Source organism: Aulonocara stuartgranti (assembly GCF_965226115.1).
Source record: "Aulonocara stuartgranti genome assembly, chromosome: 8".
Lineage (NCBI taxonomy): Eukaryota > Metazoa > Chordata > Actinopteri > Cichliformes > Cichlidae > Aulonocara > Aulonocara stuartgranti.
The window spans coordinates 5,845,413-5,866,585 of record NC_138959.1 but is presented as its reverse complement, the minus strand read 5'-3'; the positions used below and the strand labels follow the sequence as shown (position 1 = coordinate 5,866,585).

At 41.6% G+C, this 21,173-nt stretch overlaps 1 protein-coding gene across 3 annotated transcripts in view; it reads right to left on the bottom strand.

Moving 5' to 3' along the window:
* The window catches only part of thrab (thyroid hormone receptor alpha b), a 154,496-nt gene that overhangs the window by 15,571 nt on the left and 117,752 nt on the right, over nucleotides 1-21,173 (bottom strand). For all 3 annotated transcript variants that reach the window (XM_082543110.1, XM_082543111.1, XM_082543112.1), the window contains 4 exons: nucleotides 10,329-10,390; nucleotides 5,358-5,458; nucleotides 4,409-4,556; nucleotides 3,973-4,178 (listed from right to left, as the gene is read on the bottom strand). In XM_082543110.1, the coding sequence (XP_082399236.1) occupies nucleotides 3,973-4,178; nucleotides 4,409-4,556; nucleotides 5,358-5,458; nucleotides 10,329-10,390 (517 nt within the window). The remainder of the gene's footprint in view (nucleotides 1-3,972; nucleotides 4,179-4,408; nucleotides 4,557-5,357; nucleotides 5,459-10,328; nucleotides 10,391-21,173) is intronic.

Genomic DNA, 21,173 nt, shown 5'->3' with positions numbered 1-21,173 from the left:
TGGAGACTGAAGGTTGCCAGCAGGTTGCTATCCAGTGTCTAGGCCTGTGTGAATGACACCTAAGGACCACCTCTCTCAAGCACTTTGTTACTTTTTTTAAATTAAAAAAGATGCATTAGAATTAAAATTTCCACTTTAGGCTGCATTGTGTTGAGATTATTGCCTGCCATGGTCTTAAAGTTCCCATATTTGAACAAAAGGGTTCTAGGGACTTTTAACACCATACAGATGAGTGTGGTGAGTTCATGCTTAAAATGTGCATTGGCATCCACACGACAGTTTAACTTTCCCCTGTGCTTATAAAGGTTTAAGTCAGCTATAGAGAACAAAACCATTTTTAGCATCAGGCAGTTATTTCTACTTTAGAATTTGCCATTTTCACATAAGAGTCTACCGCTACTGATCGCTACAGTAGTCAGCCTCAATCGGCCACCAGAGGAAATCGAACTATTTACATATTTTCAATTTGTTCGTGTGGGTTGCAGCTGGTTTCCACACATATATGCGAGGTACTCATGTATCCCCCCCATATTCTTTATTTGTTCTGTGCCTGTATCTGATCTGTACCTGATATATGCAGCGTAACAATGAAACTAGCGTTCCAACATACTGAATTTCTTCTCTTCTCTCAGGAAAACACTGCAGTTTAAGTGAGGAGGGTCATCCCTCAGTGCATCCGGCATCATTTGCATGCTGAAGTACAATGTATGAGAAGAAGTGTGATTGCTGCTGTTTTAAAGTAGTAGTCCTCATAGGGCAGAATGGGCTCATCCTGGTTGGCTTAGCATTTAAATTTAGATATTCAGGGTTAAGTGACTCCAGCGCCCCGTTAGTGTGTGAATGCCGTGTGAAATGGAACAGTTGATCCTTTAGAGGAACCAAGCTCAGGGTTACTGTGCTGAGCTTTAAATTCTGCTTGGTGCAAGACCCGTCCGTAACATAAAGCGCTTTAATTTTAAGTGCTGTTAAAAATATGTTTAACCCTAATTTTAACACCAACTCTGACCTTCCACCTGCTCACTGTAGCCTTCAACCAAGTCATGAGTCATGAGGAAGTGGTGACAGGACAAAGCTATGCAGCTATGTGAGTACGTTCTCATCACATCCATCCACTGCCTTCTGAAATAAGCAGGCCACAAATGCTTTGAAACCCTCTCCACCTTGGTGGGATAGAATTTTTTAAATACAGCGCCTTGATTTGTACATGACATATCATCTCATTCTGCTGCAAAGCTGTTGACAGGCACTTAAAACTGTGTAAGTATCTCCGATAAGCCTGAGCCAAAACATAAGGTCAGAGTCTGTGTTTATGCGTGACAGGGGAGCTTGATACAGACGGGGACACCCAGACGGGGCTGTCCAGGATGAATCTGAGCACTAACACATGCAGGAGAGCAGTGTGTGAGAGACACACACAATGCCTGCCAACTTGCAGATGAGCGCTAATGACTGAGGATTTGCCTTGGCTGAGATAAGAAAGGATCTTACGGAAAGCAGATGGGCAAAACAGAAAGGAAAGCGAGGGGAGACGCCGAGGGACAGTGAGAGAGAAAACAAAGAAATGAAGACGAGCGTGAGATTAAAGTGGAAACGAAAAGTTGAGGTGAAAACTATGTGGAGAATTATGTCTGCGTTAAGAACCCAGAAGATTTGAATGAATAAAACTCACAACTCTGGAGGGAACTGAGGAATAAAGGCACAGACGAGGTGAGAAAAATAGAAAAAGACCGGGGAATACACAGCGATAAAGACATGTGAGTGACTGCATGTTTGTTGGAAAACACTAAAATAGAGCTACAGAATTTTATTGTGTGAAATAGATTGTGGTGGTTGTGTTTATTGGGTATTTTCAACCTATATTTAGTGCTTTAAACAGATTTAAAATGACCTTAATGTGACTTAAACTTGTTTCGGCTGTAATGGCCTTTCTATTCTTCTCCCCTCACCCTGCCCCTCCCTGAGCCTGGCTCTGTCAGAGGTTTCTTCCTGTTAAAAATGAGTTTTTCCTCCCTATTGTTGCCAAGTTCTTGCTCATAGGGAGTCGTCTGAATATTTCAGTTTCACTGTATTACTGTAGTGTCTTCACCGTATTATCTAAAGCAACTTGAGGTCACTGTTGTTGTGATTTGGGGGCTGTATACATAAAGCTGAATTGAATTGAATCCATCCAAAGGAACTTGTTAGAGTACTATAAGTGCAGTTATTATTGATGTGTCCCCTGCAACAACCCACACCGGTGAAAGAAGGAGATGACTTGAAAGAAATATTATAACATTAGTCAGGTGGGAATGCTTCTGTCAGGAGTGGTTCTCTTTTTATTTCTGCAATGGGTATTTTTTACTCCCAAAATATGAATATAAATTAAAAGTTCATATAAGCCTCAAATCTTTTGGGGTAAATGTAATTATCCCTGCCACTGTCAAACACACATATTCACACATGCACAGAGAGCTTCTCTGGTTCTGTGTATGCAGGCAGGTTAAGAAATATGGGTGTGATGGCTTCTATAAAAGCTTGGGTATCTTTGAAATCATCCCAAAATTAAGATGCATGCAATATATTTTTAATATGAACTTTTTCAAAATGAGGAAAAATCTGAAGTGGAAAGGTTGATAAATCAAAATACTAAATAAGATAATTGATTCGTCATCGATGTAAACAGGTCATGATGTTAAGGCCTAAAGACCAGTTGATGACAGCCTGTCAACCATTGGTTGCTAGGGAAAAATGACTATTCTTCAACCACCGCTCAAACCTAAAGTGACTGTGGCAATCCATTACTTTGAGACCAAAACAATCGCAAAGAGGTATGTGGCGTAGTGCTTTCTGATTTCACCCAGTGGTTGCTGGACGTTGCTGGCAGTTGCTGTGAAACTGACAGCTAAAACCCCAGTGAACAGGTCTAGAGACTGGTTGGCGAGACCCCGGCAACCTCCGAGTATTCCATAAATGGAACACTGATGAGTATTGTTTGCTGCTGCTAGGTGAAATTTGTTGCAAAGGTGTGTACAGTGCTGCACTTTGAGCCTCCTTGTGACTGCTGTGGTTGCTAGCAGACTGCCACAGTCACTCATAGTTTACATGAAAGACAATGCCTTGTCTATAAGAACTCGCCAACTAAGTGGTTATGAAAGTGTGAAAATTTGACACAAATCAGAAGTGCAGATTGTTTGCCTTCAAAAGAAAGAGAATTTTCAAAATAAAAGACCCTCTGATAATCTGCTTCGGATGTCTCTCACCTGTATTCCTGATGTAAAGAGTTCTCAGATAAGTTTTGCAAATGAAGTAATGCAAAAAAACCAAACAAAACAAAAGATTTTTTTTAAAGGAGCAATTTTATGCTGTTAAAAGGCTGCTGTACTCCTTTGTTCCTTGCCCCACAGTTTCTGTATGTGTGCAGCTACTATGGATCCTTTATATTGAAAGACAATGAATTGTACTTTTGCCACAGCGTTTATCTGTAGCTCAGCGTGCTGGATTTCAGAAAGGACAACCTTTACATCATGCCGTAATCACCTTGAACTTACAAGTGAAACTGACACAAACAACATCAATAAGTGTCTGTGAGCTCCACCTCAGTCACTGCAAGCTAATCACAGTCCCCCAACACTGTTTGTGAAGCCCGCTGAGGAAGGCAATTAAGCCAGCTTCAAAACAGCAATGGCTAGGTTTTAGTTCGGCTAAGGCTGTCACTGAGTAAAATTAATGAGCTTGTTGCTGTTTATGTTGTCGGAGAAGAAGCTTTTTTCTAAGGTAATGGTGAAACCTAACAAGCTACTTTTTTCAGTAGATAATCTTGTAATGTAAGAAGTCGCCTTAAATTGCTCTAAAGAAATGACAGCAATGAAAAATCCCAGCTGAGGTAACCCTAAGCTATCACTTAAATATGCTGGAAAAACAGTGCGGCAACAATGTAGAAAAGAAAATGCACAATCACAATTGGCTGTGTATCACTGTGCCGTAGCTTCTCACCAGGAATTTGCGCTTCTGCTTCCACTGTGCGCCCTGAGCATTGGTGTGACGATGGGCTTCCGTCACCAAGCGGATCAGCTCCCACTCAGCCCCCGTGGGCTCCGGACGGGTCTGGAGGGATTTTACCATCTCCTCCTTCTTACGCCGCTCCCTGTTCTCCTCAATCAGGCGCCGTTTAGCCACCCGTTTTGAGTCATCCAGTACCACTGGAGGGAAAAGGAGGTGGGAAGAGGAGGAGGAAGAAATTAGAAAAAAAAGGCAGGCACACTATTTGTATATCACCTCAAATTTGTTTGCATATATATAAAGTTGCAGCTCCAGCTGTGAAATATTAGGTCCCCGTGCTGTTTAGTCTTACTACCTCTTGAATGTTATTAAAAAAATAAACAAGTGACATCAATTCATTTTCATTTTATATTTTTGTGCGTGCACTCACAGTCCATGGCCATGCCCACAGCAATGCACTTCTTGAAGCGGCACAGCTGGCACTGGTTGCGGGTGATCTTGTCGATGATGCAGCAACCATCGTACTTACAGGAGTAGGCCGGGTGGAGGTTCTTCTGAATGGTCCTACGAAAAAAACCCTGGAGGTAGACAGAGCAGGCAGACGTGGATGTGACACAGATGGAGAAATACGAGCACAGTAAAAGCCCTGAAAACATTTTGCTTCCAGCCGCAACCGCTGCTGGCGGGAAGGGAGACATTTTAATTACCGCTGCTGCGTCTTTACTGTGAAATTTATGTGTTTAATGCAAAATTTGATTAAACGTATTGTCAGCCCCACTTGCTACTAAATCTGAGGCAATTTCTGTGAAAGCTACGCGGCGGCCCAATGATCTACGCACAAGACAAACAAACTGTAGATGGAAATGTGAAAGGAGATTTAATATTATGCTTGTATTATTAGATCTAAAGCATTCTTTTGACAGGCGTAGATACTTCTACATACCGAAGGGAAGTGAGCATGAAATATTTACCATAAATCAGATTTATTTGAAAAAAACAAAAGGAAAAAAAGTCTTTTTCCCCCCCAATGCTGCCCAATAACTGAGACATCAAATGCATCATTGCCAGCAACGCTCAATCCCTTCAGTGACGCCTAAATATAAAATGATAAACAAACACATGAGCAAAAGGAAGCAAAGCAGTCTGATCACACAGCACACTGACAGCGAGGAAGACAAATGACACACGGCTCAGAGATGAAGTGACAGCAATATGTGTATGACCTCGGTGCATGGCTGTTCACTATAAAGAGTGTGCGCGTGCACGGCTGTGAGTCGTGTGTCTTGGCACTTGACCTCGAAGGCATTAAATTAAGTTTTCCTGCAGCCATTATGCGGGTTATGAACCTGCTGTGGGCTTCTCTGGGTTTGTGTGTGTACCTTGCAGCCCTCGCAGGTAATGCAGCGGTAGTGGTAACCCGTGGCCTTGTCGCCACACACCACACATGGCTCATCCTTTTCGAGGTAGCTGGGAATGTACCCTGAAAGAGAAAGAACCAATGAAAAGACAGATCGTGTGTTTCTCACCGATGCTGTGGGCGAGCATCTATAAAACAATTACATCCTACCACGGCAGAAGTACTTCATCATCGTCGTCCTTACCTTTTTGTGCTACTGTACATCACTGTGAATTCAAACCTCTGAATAAGAAAGTAAAAGCACATTTGGAGACCTTGGAAGGAACACAACAGTAGTGTTCGAGTTTTTCACTGTGATGCCTGAATAAAAAAAATCGTCTGTTTCTTCACATCATTTAACCTGCAGGGTAACGCAGTCAGTACCTTTCTAATAGGGACAAGTGCTAATAATTCAAATAGGGCCACTAGACTATACCCACACAGTTTCTGTGGTGAACAGTACCGCTACGCAGCCTGTGGCACCTTTAAAGTGGTCAATGTGAGTTCACTTTCCAGCATCATATTTTTAGTTTTAGACTTTACTAGTGTAATTTTGCATGATTCACATAATAAAAAACTAAGTTACTTATGTTACTGTGACCTTTGAAGCCAAACGGTTTTAGCTCTCGTCTCTTTAAAGCTCCCCTCCTAGTAAACTGTAATGGTTTAACCTTTCTACAGCCATGCAGACGAGCACATCAGTGCACTGTGACACCGCTGTGTGGTTACAGAGGCAGCAGAGCTCACAATCAACCCCACTTACCCTCTGGTGCTACAGTAAATGTGGCCGGAGTTGAAATACTTCTTTTTACACTGGCATATGATAATGCTCTGAGGAGAGCATGTAAGAAGTGAACCCCCATTTGTAATTAGTCTTTAATTAGCAAACAGGATATTCAACAAGGTTTCCAAGTAACTAATAGGGTTAGACTGGGAGGAAGCTGTATTACATGAATTACTTTGGAAAGTCTGCAAACTTTGTTTTAAACTAAAACAAGAAAAAAGTACTATGCATATTTTCCTACTTCAGTCATTCCTTTAAGTTGTGTACTGACACAAAGCTACTCAAATTACTGTGGTCACACAATTAAACACACAAGAGCTTTACTGTTTGGTTTGATCCTAACTGAGCTGAGGTTCTCACAGCAGATACTACAGCGCCAGCTCATCTAAAGTGACAGTATTTGGATTGTTCTCTTTCTGTCCTATTTCACAGTCGTTCCTCTGCTTTAAACTCAGAAAAGGCACAGTTTGTTCTTTTTTCCATACTGCGAGACCAAAAAAGCAAGCAAGGAGACACAGGAAATAGCAGATTTGCAGACATTTCATGTGATATTTACAGTAGCTATGAAGCTGGGAGGGGCGGAGACGATGCACTACAAGTCGCAAAAAAATTCAGTGTGGGTGTTTTAAGTGCAGCCCCACACAAATCTCTGCACTTTGCACATACACGCACTGTGTGTGAGGATCGGGGTGTTGAGATTGTGATCTATCACACAGTATCACCAAGGAAGCGTCTGATTGGTCCCAAATTCATTCTGCAGCACGACAAAGACCCCAATCATAAAGAAAGAAGACTAAAGGTTCGCGCAACAGATGGTTCGGTCCCCACAGAGTTTCAGATTACATTAGGAGACGGAAGCGAATCCACAGAAGAACTGTGGCAAGCTCTCGGTGATTCAAAGAAAAAAAAAGCTGAAAAACCGGTGATGTTAAAGGCAAAGTACACAATAAGTATTGATTTAATGTAGTTTTACTTTTTCTATTGATTATATTTCTATTAAAAAAATGATATAGAAAATCTAATGAGGGATATCTTTGAAAGCCTGCTTTTCTTTATTTTTAGCGGTTAAAAATGGATCCAGTGATATACGCTTTTGTGTGTCTGTGTGCGTACACCAAGGCGTGGTGAGAGCAGTGACTGGCAGTGTCAGTTGGGCTCTGCCTTTTTGGCTCGGTTACAGATTTTAGAGGAGGAGGGGGAAGGCAAGAAGCGGATAGTGGGAAGAAGAGAAAAAAGACAAAAGAGAGAGAAGAACACTTGCCAAAGGCACAAAAGTGACAGTTTTCCAAACTGAGGAGCACTCGGCTTCTTTCTGTCAAATTTAAAAAAAAAAAAAAAGATAAGAAGAACTTATCTAAAAAGAGAAAAAGAAAGAAAAGTAGTAAAAGGGAGGTGAGCCAGAGAAATGACAAAAGGTCAGATGGGAGAATGCAGGAGGGGAAAGAGGTTTAAAAAGGAGTCAGAAGAACCAGAGAACCATCACATAAGATAAAATGTGAGCCCCGCTGTGTTGGCAGGGCAGGCAGCAGCAGGCGGATCCCCGAGCCGCTGCTGTGGCTGTGTTTGGAAGCCAAGCCCAAAATCAATACCGCTGCAGCTCTCTGGCTCTGGCTGCCGGCCCCTCCCAGACGGGCCACCAGCAAAACGCAGGAAAAGGAAGGAGATTTTTCAAGTGTGGCTGAGTAAAGATAAATATTTTGTCTCCGCAAGTTTCCCACCATAACACTTGCCGTTTTTGTTTTATCAAAGTGTGTGTGCATGTGAGAGTATGTCTGTGTGTGTGAGTGAAATCGGGTGGGGAGGGGCGTTTGAATCCCTGAAGGTGTCTCGGGATTGTTTCTTAGAGGTCCTTACATGACAACATCCAAGCGAGGTGACATTTGAAACTGTAAACACTGATGACACTGGAGGACAATACTACACCGATAGCTGGAGTTGAATCAACAGCTATTACGCAAAGCTAAGTGCAGCTGTGTTTATTGTCCCTTCCCTGAATGCCACTTAAAATCTATTGCTGTAAATGGATTAAATGCTGTGTTTATGTACCGCTGAAAGGGCCCGAGAAGAATTGATCAAACTACCAATTATGGCAAACGTGGCAAAAATCGTTTTGGTCAATGCGCTTTTGTCTGGTGCTTTTTGTTTTAAACAGCCTTCTTTTAAGCGGTGGACGTCCTTGAACTTTTAATAAATGAATTAAGTTAAAATGAAACTAAAATAGCGGTGGGCACAGGGTTGCTCTGTCAGAGGAGGGTTTATTTTTGCCTGGGAACATAATCCTGCAGGGGCAAAAGCCAGTTTCTGGTTCCTTTACAGAAGATGTGAAAATGCAGACAAAGGGAGCGACAAGAAACTGAGGTGGCAGAAGGCTTGTGCACTTTGAGAGAACGGAAAATAGAGTAATGTGCAAAGGAAAAAAAGAGAATCAGTGCATCCAAAATCCTTGCATTTGCTCCTGCTTATCCTTGTCAGGGTCGCGGGGGGCGCTTGAGCCTATCCCAGCTGTCTTAGGGTGAGAGGCAGGGTACACCCTGGATAGGTTGCCAGTCTGTCGCAGGGCTAACACACAGACAGAGACAAACAACCACACTCACATTCACTCCCCTATTCACACCTATAGGCAATTTAGTGTTTCCAATTAACCTATCCCCACTAACTGCATGTCTCTGGATTGTGGGAGGAAGCCGGAGCACCCGGAGAGAACCCACGCAAACACAGGGAGAACATGCAAACTCCACATAGAAAGACCCCGGCCTGATGGTGGAATTGAACTCAGGCAACAGTGCTGACATCCATGCCACTGTGCTTGCCCTGCATCCAAAATCGAAAACCTAAAATGTTTGATGCACATATTACCAGTAATGCCAGTAATCCAAAACCTCAGTCTTCAGTCTGCAGTCAAAGCTCGTACAAGTTTTTGGTTTAAAGGATGCAACAGTTTGTAACATCATCACAGCCCTGTAAGCACTTATCCTGGCATTTTGGGTGCTCTGGACTTCTTGCAATCTTCTACCGATTGATTAAAAACAAAGAAACTTTTTCAAGCTGTTTCAGCTTTTCCTTGGTGTAATCTGAGAAGTTCTGAGCTCCTGCACATATAACTGACTTGATTGTACACTTCTGTGTCCAGCCTGGAGAACTGGAAGGGGCACGACAAGCTGAAATTACACCAAATGTGCCATATGGATAATAAGGACATGAATGGCTCATTAGCGATTCATGCAAAGCTACTCTTGTAAAGTAGCTCTACTGTAAATCTACTATCTATCAAGATGATTTGGTTACCTAGGCTTAGATTATTGGCTTCATTATTAACATATTATAATCGTCTATATTTATGCTAGTCGCCTATTAATGCACTGTATGGACACAACACAATGATATTATGGTTGTTAAGGTATCCATTCACTTGCTGAGGGTTGGTCCACTCTCAGAGGAAAATTCTGACAGTGTATATAATTGAATCTCAGACAACCATGCCCCTAAGACAGACATACTGTCATACTTTCCCAGTTCAAATGAACCATGGCAGGTAAAGCATGGCACAAGCAGTCATGCAGGGAGGAAGCCTGCTGGGAGGGGAAACATTTGGACTCAGCCTTGGGAGATATATTTTATTAAATCAGCTATCCTGTAGACTTGGATTTTTATGTTGGTGTTCCTCCCACTCTATCGCTCCCAATCTCTCACCTCCCTTCCTCACTCGCTTCTTCCAGCTCAGGGGATTTGGAGCTGTCACTCTGACAATGAACTGCATCCAACATGAAAACAGACAAAGCAGAAGGCTTTCGTTTATTGATGACAGGTGCCAAGATGTTTTACTTCTTCTCTTTGCTCTTGACAAATTGAAAGTGTAATGTACACGCGGCAGGAATCAATCTTGTGCTTAACTTCTTTGCAGTCACTCACTCAGTGCTTGGGTACACTGTGGCGAGGCTGAGAGTCCTTTTTTATAAAGCAAAAAAGATTCAGAGAATCCAAAAATATATCAAACACCTCCAAAACAAAGTGCTGGAAAAGCAATTTTCAAAATGAATGGTTACCTATATTTGGAGACTGTTTGTTCTCTAAAGTAAAGGGGTACATCTGAAGACGTCAGGCATATTTCAGGTAAGAGAAGTGCTTTTTTCTTAGGTGCCACTCCAGAGAGTCAATCCATCAGACACTCACCAGTCATGCTCTTCACCGAACATTGGCTGTTCTTCCTCTTCCTTTTTGGGCCATTGAGCCACCTGAGAAATAACAAAGGAACAAAGAGAGACAAGCAAAGAGGAACAATCAACGCCTGTAAATATACAACACTTATTTCTGTAAAGCTGTATGTATGTAGGTCATAAAGAAAATATATAGCCAGGTATGCCAAACACATCACAGTCTGAGCTGAATCAGACAAATCACATCTGGAGGGGGTTTGGCTCACACTGACATCACATTGCAGGCAGGTGTCTGGTTGTTCAGCCAGACAGATTATGTGCCCTCAATTGTGATTTTTCAAATTGCACATCAAAGAACTGCAGACAAATGCTTTCTCCGCGAATGGAAAATAAGTAGATCTGATACAATAGCACCGTTTCCCTTTATGCCAACAAAACCAATCAGCAATGTGGCCACATCGTGAGGGGAAGCCAGCAGATATATTATGTTCCATCCAGTGGTCACTGATTATAAATACAGGTAAGTTCTGTTATATGTCTTTAGATGACAGATGGTAGCTTTGAGCTTGCATTTTAGCAAACACATGGTCAGCACTTCTGTTTATAGAGATTCGTCAGCTTCAAAATCAAGCTAATGAGAATCAATACCAGATGGAAATATCATTTTCCAAGTAATCCAAGTCTCCACGTTAATATCAGGTATAAATGGGCTCCAGGACAGATCTATAAACAACAGATCGAGTGACTAAGAGATAATGTAATCTGTATAATTCATGCTAAACCATATATGGAAAGTAAACTGGCTTCTCTATTTGTGTAAACCTTCTCCCTATATCCATTTACCAGCCAAGCATCTGGTACTCAAATCACGTAGAGATATAGGAGCATGATTTGCCACCATAAATTTTAATTTTCAGTTGTAACTGAGCTCTCTAGACCAAAAGTTAAGTCATAAAGTTTATGTCAAAGAAAAAGGCAGCTTTACTTGCAGCAAATTGATGCATTTTGGCAGTAAAAGCTGAAAGTGCTCCCAAACTGAATCCAAGTAGCAGGAAAAAGACTTTGCGGGGAATACTAGTAAGGTCCCCAAAACCACGCCAATTACGAGAGCGCTCATGGGGAAACCCCACAATAGCAGCCGAAAGACAAGAACTGCAAAGAGTGTAGGTGTCAACCATGCAGCCAAAAGCAACACGCATTCACAGCAAGGATGTGCACACACACCTGAAGCCACGCTGACACATGTGGAAGGCATGTAAAGCGCAGATGGGAGCTGGCTGCTTGCAGGAGAGTTATGAAAGCAGAGAGAGGTGAGGTAAGGGGGGTTATGAAAAGCGAGTACAGTATGGGCCGGAGTCAGCGAGTGCTCCCTGCAAGTCTGGGATGTGTTTAGAATCCCAAGAGTCCAGCTCTTTGCTCTCTAACAGCCTCCGGCTCTCCTCCCACACCAGGACCCTTTAACGCCAGCTCCAGGAGAGGGAGCAGGACTCCATTACAACCATAAATAAACTGAGCTCCAACTCTGCTGGACTCTAGGTCACAACACACAAGCCTCGGAGTTAAATTTGCTCTGTGACAGAGATGTATAAGAGTGTACTCTTTATTAATGGGTGAAAGGATCCTTCCTCTGCTGCTACATTTTAATCTTATGAAAGGAGTTTTTAATGAGAGAGTCGCTGCCTTTCTAATGACATAACCGGGTTCAAATGGCGGTCACGGCAAGCCGTCCCTGATTAGCTACTGCAATAAGACATCCAAAGACAGGCATCTAGAGAGATGGATAATTTAATAATTTAAATACTCTTAACTTAAGCATATGAGTGGATTTGAATAGTAAACTTAAAATGGGACTGAACTTCCTAACTCAAGTTGACAAATCATCCCTTTATTAAGTAAAGTTCATGCAAGCTGTTGCCCTGTTAGCCATCAACAACAAATAAATAAAAGGTAGGTTAGTCTCCTCCAGACTGTACATGGATAAAGGAGCGTTAGCCACTGTGAAGTCAGCCATTGTTTGCATACTTGAATTCAGAAGTCTCAACTTTAGCTTATTGCTGTTGCCATCTTGGTCTCTAAAGCCACAATTGGACAATAGTGTAAGCTCCAACTTACCTAATACTAGCAGTGAATTCACATTTTTAGACCCAGCACACTTTCAAGAACGCGAGAAAGTAAGTGTCATCTTAATCAAAAAAAATCATAACACGCTTTTCTATTTTCTAGCCTTTTTGTAAAACAGTAAATCTGAAAACTCACGAATAGCAACAATATGAACTGTTTCATGAAATAAATCCAAAAAAGCATCAACATGGACAGTTCAGTGGCTTGATGAGCTTTAAAATCTAGCTGATGCATTTAATAAAGAATAGCTTTAAGCTTGATATAATTTGAACAAATGACTTGCAAAAATATTCAACTGCCATCCAGACTCCATGAACTGTATGGAGGAAGTTAGCGTTTTAACATGAGAGCGTGGCTTCTGGAGCCTTCTTGCTTTATGAAGCGATAAACTCTCTTAACCTAAATGAACAGAAAACAGAGGTGATTGTGTTTGGTCCCTGTGACCACTGCGACTTTGGCCCCTTAGAAATGTTTAAAAAAAAAAAACCTTTGCGAGGAACCTAGGAGTGATTTTTGACTCCAATGTAATGTTTGATAAACAGATCAATGCTGTAATCAAGTTTTTTTCATCTTCGGCTACTTGCTAAAGTGAAGCCATTTCTCTTTTTTAGAGACTTTGAGAGAGCTATCCATGCCTTCATTTCATCTTGCCTCGACTATTGTAATAGTCTTTACTCTGCTGTTAGCCTGTCATCAGTTAGCCGTCTGCAGCTGGTCCAAAACACTGCAGCACGGTTACTAAGTGGCACACGCAAGCGAGAACACATATCTCCCATACTGGCATCATTACACTGTCTGCCAGTTAGTTTTCAAATTAATTTTAAGATTTTATTATTTGTTTTTAAGGCGTTGCATGGGTTAGCACCCTCATTCCTTTCCGATCTTTTAAATTGATACACTCCTGCAAACTCCTGCAAAATCACTGAGGTCTGCAGAATTCAAGTACAGAGGAGATCGGGACTTTGGTGCTCCTAAATTGTGGAACAAATTGCCCCTTCACATCAGGACCTCCCCAACACTGGAAACTTTCAAAACCCGTCTGAAAACCAACTTTTACTCCCTGGCTTTTAAATCAGAATGAGTTTGTATGACTTTTATTGATCTTATGTTTTACTCAAATCTTCTAATTTGATGATTGTTTTTCTTAACTTTTATCATGTCTCCCTATGTTTTTCTCTTTTGATTATCTTAATTGTACAGCCATGTGCCATATAAATAAATTTGACTTTGACTTTGATAAAGCGCTATACTGCCATGATTGCAGCTCTCAGTATGTCTTGTTTACACAAAGACAAAACAAAAAAGTTCTACACTAAATGAGCTCCAGTCATGTTACTCATTGCTTAATGTTTCTGTGGCTATATAGCACATTTTTCTTCTCTGCTCTCTTGGTAAAAAAAAAACCACACGTCTGATAAACAACATGTTTTATGTTACTGCTTCTAAATGAGACACAGGCTTTTCTTTTCTCCTGTAAGAGAGCATGTTTTTGTGTTTCACACCAGCAAACATTGTCTCCAACTGGGAAACATAACAATATAATTACCTGTCAGGCTCACGAGTTGCTATAATTGTGCATGAATGCCGGCTCAAACTACCCTTCATATTTTAAACTGGTTTTAATTATAGCAGTGTCTTGTTCTCAGCTATGGTTCCCTTTTGCACTTTTCAGAATACAAATGTGTATTATACTGGGCTCTTGAACAGCCTGTTGAAAAAAGGCTTGATTTATCATGACTGTTGGGTATCTTCTTTAGTGGATTTCAGTGGTCAAAAGCACGGTATAATGTTACTGGCACTGACAACCGTCTCCATTTCTAGCAGTTATGCTGCTCACCTGTGAAGCAACACTTCTACATACAACAACAAATTGATGCAATATGCATATTTTACAAAGTAATACCTAAAGAAATCCGAGAGCCTTTGAACACGGCTGTTGTTTTTCATTCACTTTGTGGGCAAACATGTCAGTTAAAGTGCCAGTAGGATGCGAAAAAAAAAGAATTAAAGCTGTCACAGCAGCAGAAAGATGCGATGGGGTTTTCACTCAATGCCACTCAAAGGTAAATATCTCTCCCTCTGCCAACTGGCTCCAACATCACTCCACGGAGCTGCTGGAGGCGACAACCATCAGACTGTCAGCTATGTGACAGCTCAGTCTTCCAGTGCAGCAGCATGTTGGTGCAGATGGGAACATCAGCAAACGGGATGACATCAGATACTCATTAATCAGGTCTCTGTCACTCCTACAAGGACTATACTTCTATACTACACTAAACACTATCCTATACCTCTGCATTTCTGTACAGAGAGTTTGCACAAACCCTAAGGTGCCGCAACACAAGCTTGGCAATGTGAGCTCTGATGAATGATGCAACAAATGGCAGAGTAATGACTAGTGATTCACTGAAAATTATAACAAAATAATAACAAAAACACAGAAACAACAGCTCTTTCTGACCAATTTTAACTAGTGACAGGAAAAAAGGAAATACTTTTCCCTAGCAACCGGTGGTTGCTAACTGGTCTCTAGGCCTTTGTGACCAGAGCAGCCAGCTAGCCTTAGCTAGCTAACGTGGACCACTTGAAAAACAGCGAGAAGATGAGGATCAACAGCAGCCGCAAGTGCAGAGAAACAAACTTTGTATTAAATCAAAATAAGAATTACGTAACCAACAGAGTGAGTTTCTACAAATATGCAAGAGAGGTTTTTAGCCACAGTAAAAAGCATGCTATTAGCATCAGCTAAAGCCATGATAAAATAGGCTATAACCCACCCTAACTTCAAATGTAGTCATGATGTCACATCCACATTGTGGTACCACAACTTAGAACTTATTACCAGATGGCAATGCCTAAAATCAAGGCTTTAATATGGGAATCCAGAAGCTAATGAGTCATATTACATTGCCTATCTCTGCCTTTTATATACAGTCTATGCAGTAACCTCAGAGGTGTTCTTTGTTCAAAGAGCCCTCATTAAAAAAAGACAGACATTGTGACGAGTGACCCTGAAAAATAAAATAGCTGTATAATACATAACATAATGGCATAAAATGACTATTTTAAAAAGTGGTTTAGTCTGAAAGCTTTTACGGCTGTTTAGATTCACAGTGGCATGTTGCATCTTCATCTGTTATGATGTTTTGTTGCTACAAACAAACAGAAAAGTAGATTTGTTTTTTATATATATATATATATATATATATATATATATATAATTGTATTGCACAGTTGAGGAAGACGTTGGTCACTTAGCACATAGAAGACCTTCTGTTCATGGGTTTAAACTGAATATATGTTGATGGAATCTGAGTCTCTGCAGGTTGAGGCAGGACAGCGTGTGCTATACGAGCATACCAAAGTAAGTTCAATTCCCAGGTCTTGCTCCGCGGCGAGATACAGATTGCAACACAGTTCTAAATGTGCGAGTCCTGTAGACTGTGCCTCTCGGAAAACTCAATGCACATACTCTACATTCTCCGCAGTAAACAGTATAAAACCTAAACTGGCGTTCAAGAGCAGCAGATGAATTCCTTGCGGCTCGACATGTGTGCCGAATGTGGCCGCGCGGTCCAAAAACAAATACACAAGAGAAGAAACAAGAGTTTGAGCCAAAAGGATGACACAAACAAAACACATAGTGCTGACCTGATGTAGCAGTGGGAATGTAAAATATGCATGGCTGAGGTACAGTTCTAGTTAAAGCCGCAGCTAAAGATGTGCACGGCCCTCATGCATGGACACTGTCTGTTTTTCCCACTCTCCTTCACACTGATATCTCGTCCACTCGTGCTATGTTTAGCCTGCTGACCCACATGGATACTCTCTGCCGCTCCCTCCCTTTTATTCCTATCCATGGAACTTGGTACCACCCAGGCTCCTCTTATACAGTCAGCTTCTCCACTTGTGACTCTGACAGTGAGCGCGACACAGGTATTACTGGTCTGTCAGGTAACTGACACTGGAGGACTTAATAATAAAGATATAGATACACTACATAAAAAGCAGCCAACACCAGTCACAGGGAACTACAGTGTAGATCATTAAGGGTAAATATATATATTTCCCCCCGTAAAAAGACAGACAATCTCTGAATACTCTAGCTGTTTATGACATTCAGGCCTTAAATCCTCCCCTCATTAGAGACATATACATTTTTAAAAATAGCATTTATAAAAGGAGCTAAAACAGCTGGTGAGAGCATTTGTTGTTGACTATATTTGGCTGCGGATTAATGCACATCTGGCACTCTAGACCATGTTAATGATGCAACATGTCACAATGAGCCATCAGTCTCCTCTCCCGTGGAACCAGCTCCCAGTTTGGCTGCAGGACAAAGACGTGAAAACCTCTCTACATTTAAACTTTGCTCTTTGATAAAGCTTACAGTTTGAACTGGATCAGGTGACCCTGAATCAACCTTGTGTTATGCTGCTAAAGGCCAGCAAATATTTATTTATAGAGCTCTGCAGGCGCTCTGTAGATAATCGGTCCTACTAACAGAGCACTCAAAGCGCTTTCCTACTACAAGCCTCATTCGCTCACACAAGCTTTTTTTAAACCTAAAATTCACAGTGACGGATGCATCAGGGACAACCCAAGGATGGTATCTAGTATCTAGGAGAGATGGGATCGAACCGCTGACATTCCAATTAGGAGATGACCTGCGCCACCTCCTGAGCCACAGCCGTGGCATTACACACACACAGCTTTTCATAACTTTTGTATGTTGTAACCTCAGTTAAAGTTTTTCTTTATGTAATCAATACATATTTGTAATATTTTTACCCTCCTAACCACGCTCACTCTTCCTTTTTCACACTTATCTACATTCTGCCGATACTCTGCCTGTGATTGGCTAGTTTGTTGCCTTTTTTAATCTAGGTGAACGGAAACTGTCTGCTCTGAAGCTCGTGCATCTTAGACAGAACAACACAAAGATGCTCAAAATAGCCTGGAGAATTATATCCATAACAAACACTGAAAGAGGCCCCTGTCCTATGTTTAGAGGGCCACAGTCGCCTATTGTTGTGCTTACATGCTGCGGGTCAACAGCTGCGTCTGCCCCGTCCTATACATCCAGAGCTAATGGACACTTTGTTCCCGCCACTCTCTAAATTACAGGCTGAGGAAGAAGGGGATGTAGTATGCCACAGAGTGAAAGCAAGACAACTCCCTCTGATTAAATCCATAACTCTACAGTAACCCAGACATAACCAATAATAAACATGTAGTTAAAAGCTCAAATATAAACAGCTTGAAATGTTCTGAACTAAAACCAAAGGGAAACACTTAGTAGGTATTCGACTACATTTAACTGGATTTTTTTTCCATATCCAGATGTGTCTGGTGTGCACATATACACTCTGTTATAAATATAGAGGTTCAGACTTATTTATGTTGATACTGTGAAGTGAATTTTTTTTTTTTTAAAGAAAGATTTCACTAAAGCTGCAAGTTCGTTTAGCAAATTTGACAGGATGAATAAAATTAATCTGTCATGCAAACATAGTAGCGCTGAAGTCTATTTATTCACACAATTCTCAGTCCAGACTAATGCACACGACAAAGCGAATATAGACTGATATTGCATGAATCAAACCAATTCTCACTGAAAGTTTTCACAGTTTCATACTGGGCGTGGTGGTTTTACATGATCATGAGAGAGAAATCCCAGTGCTTTTGCCAGTATGAAGCACTTGTTTTACACGTAACCACACCAAAGAGATCTGCAGCATGTATTTGCTGTTATTTCTGTGATCATGATATAATAACTCAAATTTATAACCCAAATCGAACAACACAAATGCAGTTCTGCCGTGAAATGTTCACAGCTCTTTAAAGTATCACTGAGATCCTGCAGGGGGACTTTTCTTTCACAAATGCAGAAATAAAACCTGACAGTGTTTCAGTCAATTAGTCTGAGGTTTACGCCGACTGACTCACAGATTGACACCCACCCACCTGGCCTTAATGGGTACCCGCCTCTCACATTAGGGGTAATTGTGAAATAAACTCTGGTTTAAGAGCTTTAAAAGATGGTAGACTGCAGGTCACACTGATCTCAAACAAACGAGGATGATCAAAATACATTTTTAAGTCCCCAACGAATAAAGGAAGGGGACGTTTAAAGCTATTTCAGCTAATCCCCTATTCACCACAGGTCGCCTACAGTGTCAAAAACATTTGGCAGATTTTTACACTGGATGCTCTTCCTGACACAACCCCCACAAGGATCTGTATCTCCTCATGGGATCAAACTGGGGATCTTTTGCTTGGTTAGGCAAATGTGTAAACCACTACACTCTGCATCCACAAACAAGGGAACAGGAAGTAATAGTCGTAAAATCCATAGGAAGAGAGCGAATAACAATGCTTTTAACGTGGGCACAGCAGGACATCCTCATGTATAGGGGGAAGGAAAAGCTGAATGTTGTTTATGTGCTCAGTTCCACCAAAGACACTGTTGTGGGAAAATCTGACCAACACAGAGACTTTGGCAGTGAGGAAACAAACCTTCACTCGTTCTTCACCTTCAATCAAAGGCTCATTCAAGTACATTGTACTTCACCAGATTCAATCAAATGTAACAATTTGACTTATGTAACAAAATTACAGGGAAAATTTTACATTCAAGTCAGAAATTTGGGCAGATTTTTTTTTTGAGTGCATAAAGAAAAAGAAGCACAAAACATGCTTGAAGATCAAAATATGCAGATTGAGTGACACAGATGGCGTAAAAATTCACTTCAGGTTTATTTATCTAAATAACACCAACAATCACCTCAAGGCGCTTTATACTATATGATAAAGACCCTGCAGTGTTCTGGAGAAAACCCCAACAATCAAACCATTTTCCTTCCCAGCAGGAGCAGCCGCGGGGAGGGGCAGCCGTGCCCGGTTTGAGGGTGGGGGCGACAGGAAACAGCTACAACATGTAGACGACTGTCTGCAAAGCTTTGCAATCAATGCATAACCATGAAGTCCCTTAAAGCAGTCCACTATGCACTGCACTTAATGGCTGATAATATCATTCTGCTCCCTGTTTTCCTCCTGCCTGGCAGCTCCATCATCAACATCCTTGGTCCAGTATATCCACTCTCTCTCCTCTCAACATGTCAGCCTTGTCTCGCTAACTTTGTCTCCAAACTGCTCTGCCTGAACTGTCTCTTTCAGACTCACTGATAATCATTTCATCTTCAGCTCCACCATCTTTTTGTCAGTGCCACTGTCTCCAAACCATACATCATAGCAGGTCTCATCTTGTAAACCTTCCCTTTCACTCTTGCTCCTATCCCCAGTTTTTCACCTTCATCTTTCAGTTAAATGTCCCATGACTGGACATTTTATGCACTACGTTCAGATGCAAGAGAGCAGACATAACTGGAAATAAAAATCACGTGCTTCGATGAGGATCGTCCCACTTTTTCAAATAAGTGACAATTGGAATAAAACGTAGTGTGCAAAAACGAAACAAACAAACAAAGAAATTGTGCAGCGCAGAGAGCCAAACAATCACAGCTGGTTTTATTTTTACCATAACACTGTGCGGCTTGTATATAGCGTCATCAAAATGTGCGAGACCATCCAAGGAGGGGACGCTCTGCAGGGATACTTCTATGTCACAAACTTTTTCGCCCGCCATTCCTCTTCTCGTGTTTGTTTTGCATCTTCCAAGCAACAGTGATGCCATAAATCGCGGCTGTCAGTTACAAATTTTAAACAAGGTTTAAAAAAATATCTGAATGAGAACGTCTGGCAGTGACTGTTCCGAAGAATTCAGACTAGAATCTTTACACGCCGCACACACTGCACGGCGTTATCTGCTGAATGTAAACACCAGCTGAGCCCAACTGGAACTGATCTGGTGGGACTGGTCCTCATCAGCCAGCACCTCCAAACTGCATTCATAATCGGCCTGACAGTCGTTAAGTCCATCTCTAGGTTTACATACGGCATATGATTTGGAGAAAGAGCACATATTCTCCATGTGTGTCAATGTAATTGTTTTCCTTTGCAGGACAGGCGTCCTCCATTTGTCTCTACGTGTAGAAATTAAGAACAGCAGGTCTGTTTGAGGCTTAAGTGCGTTCCCTGACACAAATCCAACAGCACGACACAATTACTGCGAGCCATCTTATGTTATTTACAGTTGAGAGGAGCACTTAATACTTATTGTACACAGAGAAAGCCAACGATTCCACATGCAGACAAGCACCACCAGCTGAGCTGTGATCGTCTCTCGTGCATGATGGATGGGAGGATCTCACATAAGTGCAAAGGATAAAAACAGGCCTCGCGCCTCGTGAACAAAGTTTCCTGGATACAAGAGACTACACAACACTTGTATGGTGTAAGCCTTTACCACTGTTAATGCAACACAGTGCAAGCAGTCTTGCGTCAGCTATGGTGACATGTTCAGAGGAGTGATGCAAGGAAGAATCCGACATGTGCAGCAATTTGTGCATCTTAATATGTTAATAGGAGCACGAAGCAAAACAGCATCAAAAGCGAGTGCCGAGAATGAAATTTAGTGCATAGAATGTATATTTGTATGGATTTATTTATAGAAAAAAAAAAGAAAACAAAAATCAGCTGAACAAGGCTGACGACGTATCAATCAATCTTTAGGAGGAGGGCGTATTCTCCGTCTGCCTTCTGGTATCCAAAACACCACTTTAAAGGACCGGATCAGATCACAACAACTGGTTGACAACACGCAGAAGGGAGGGGTAGA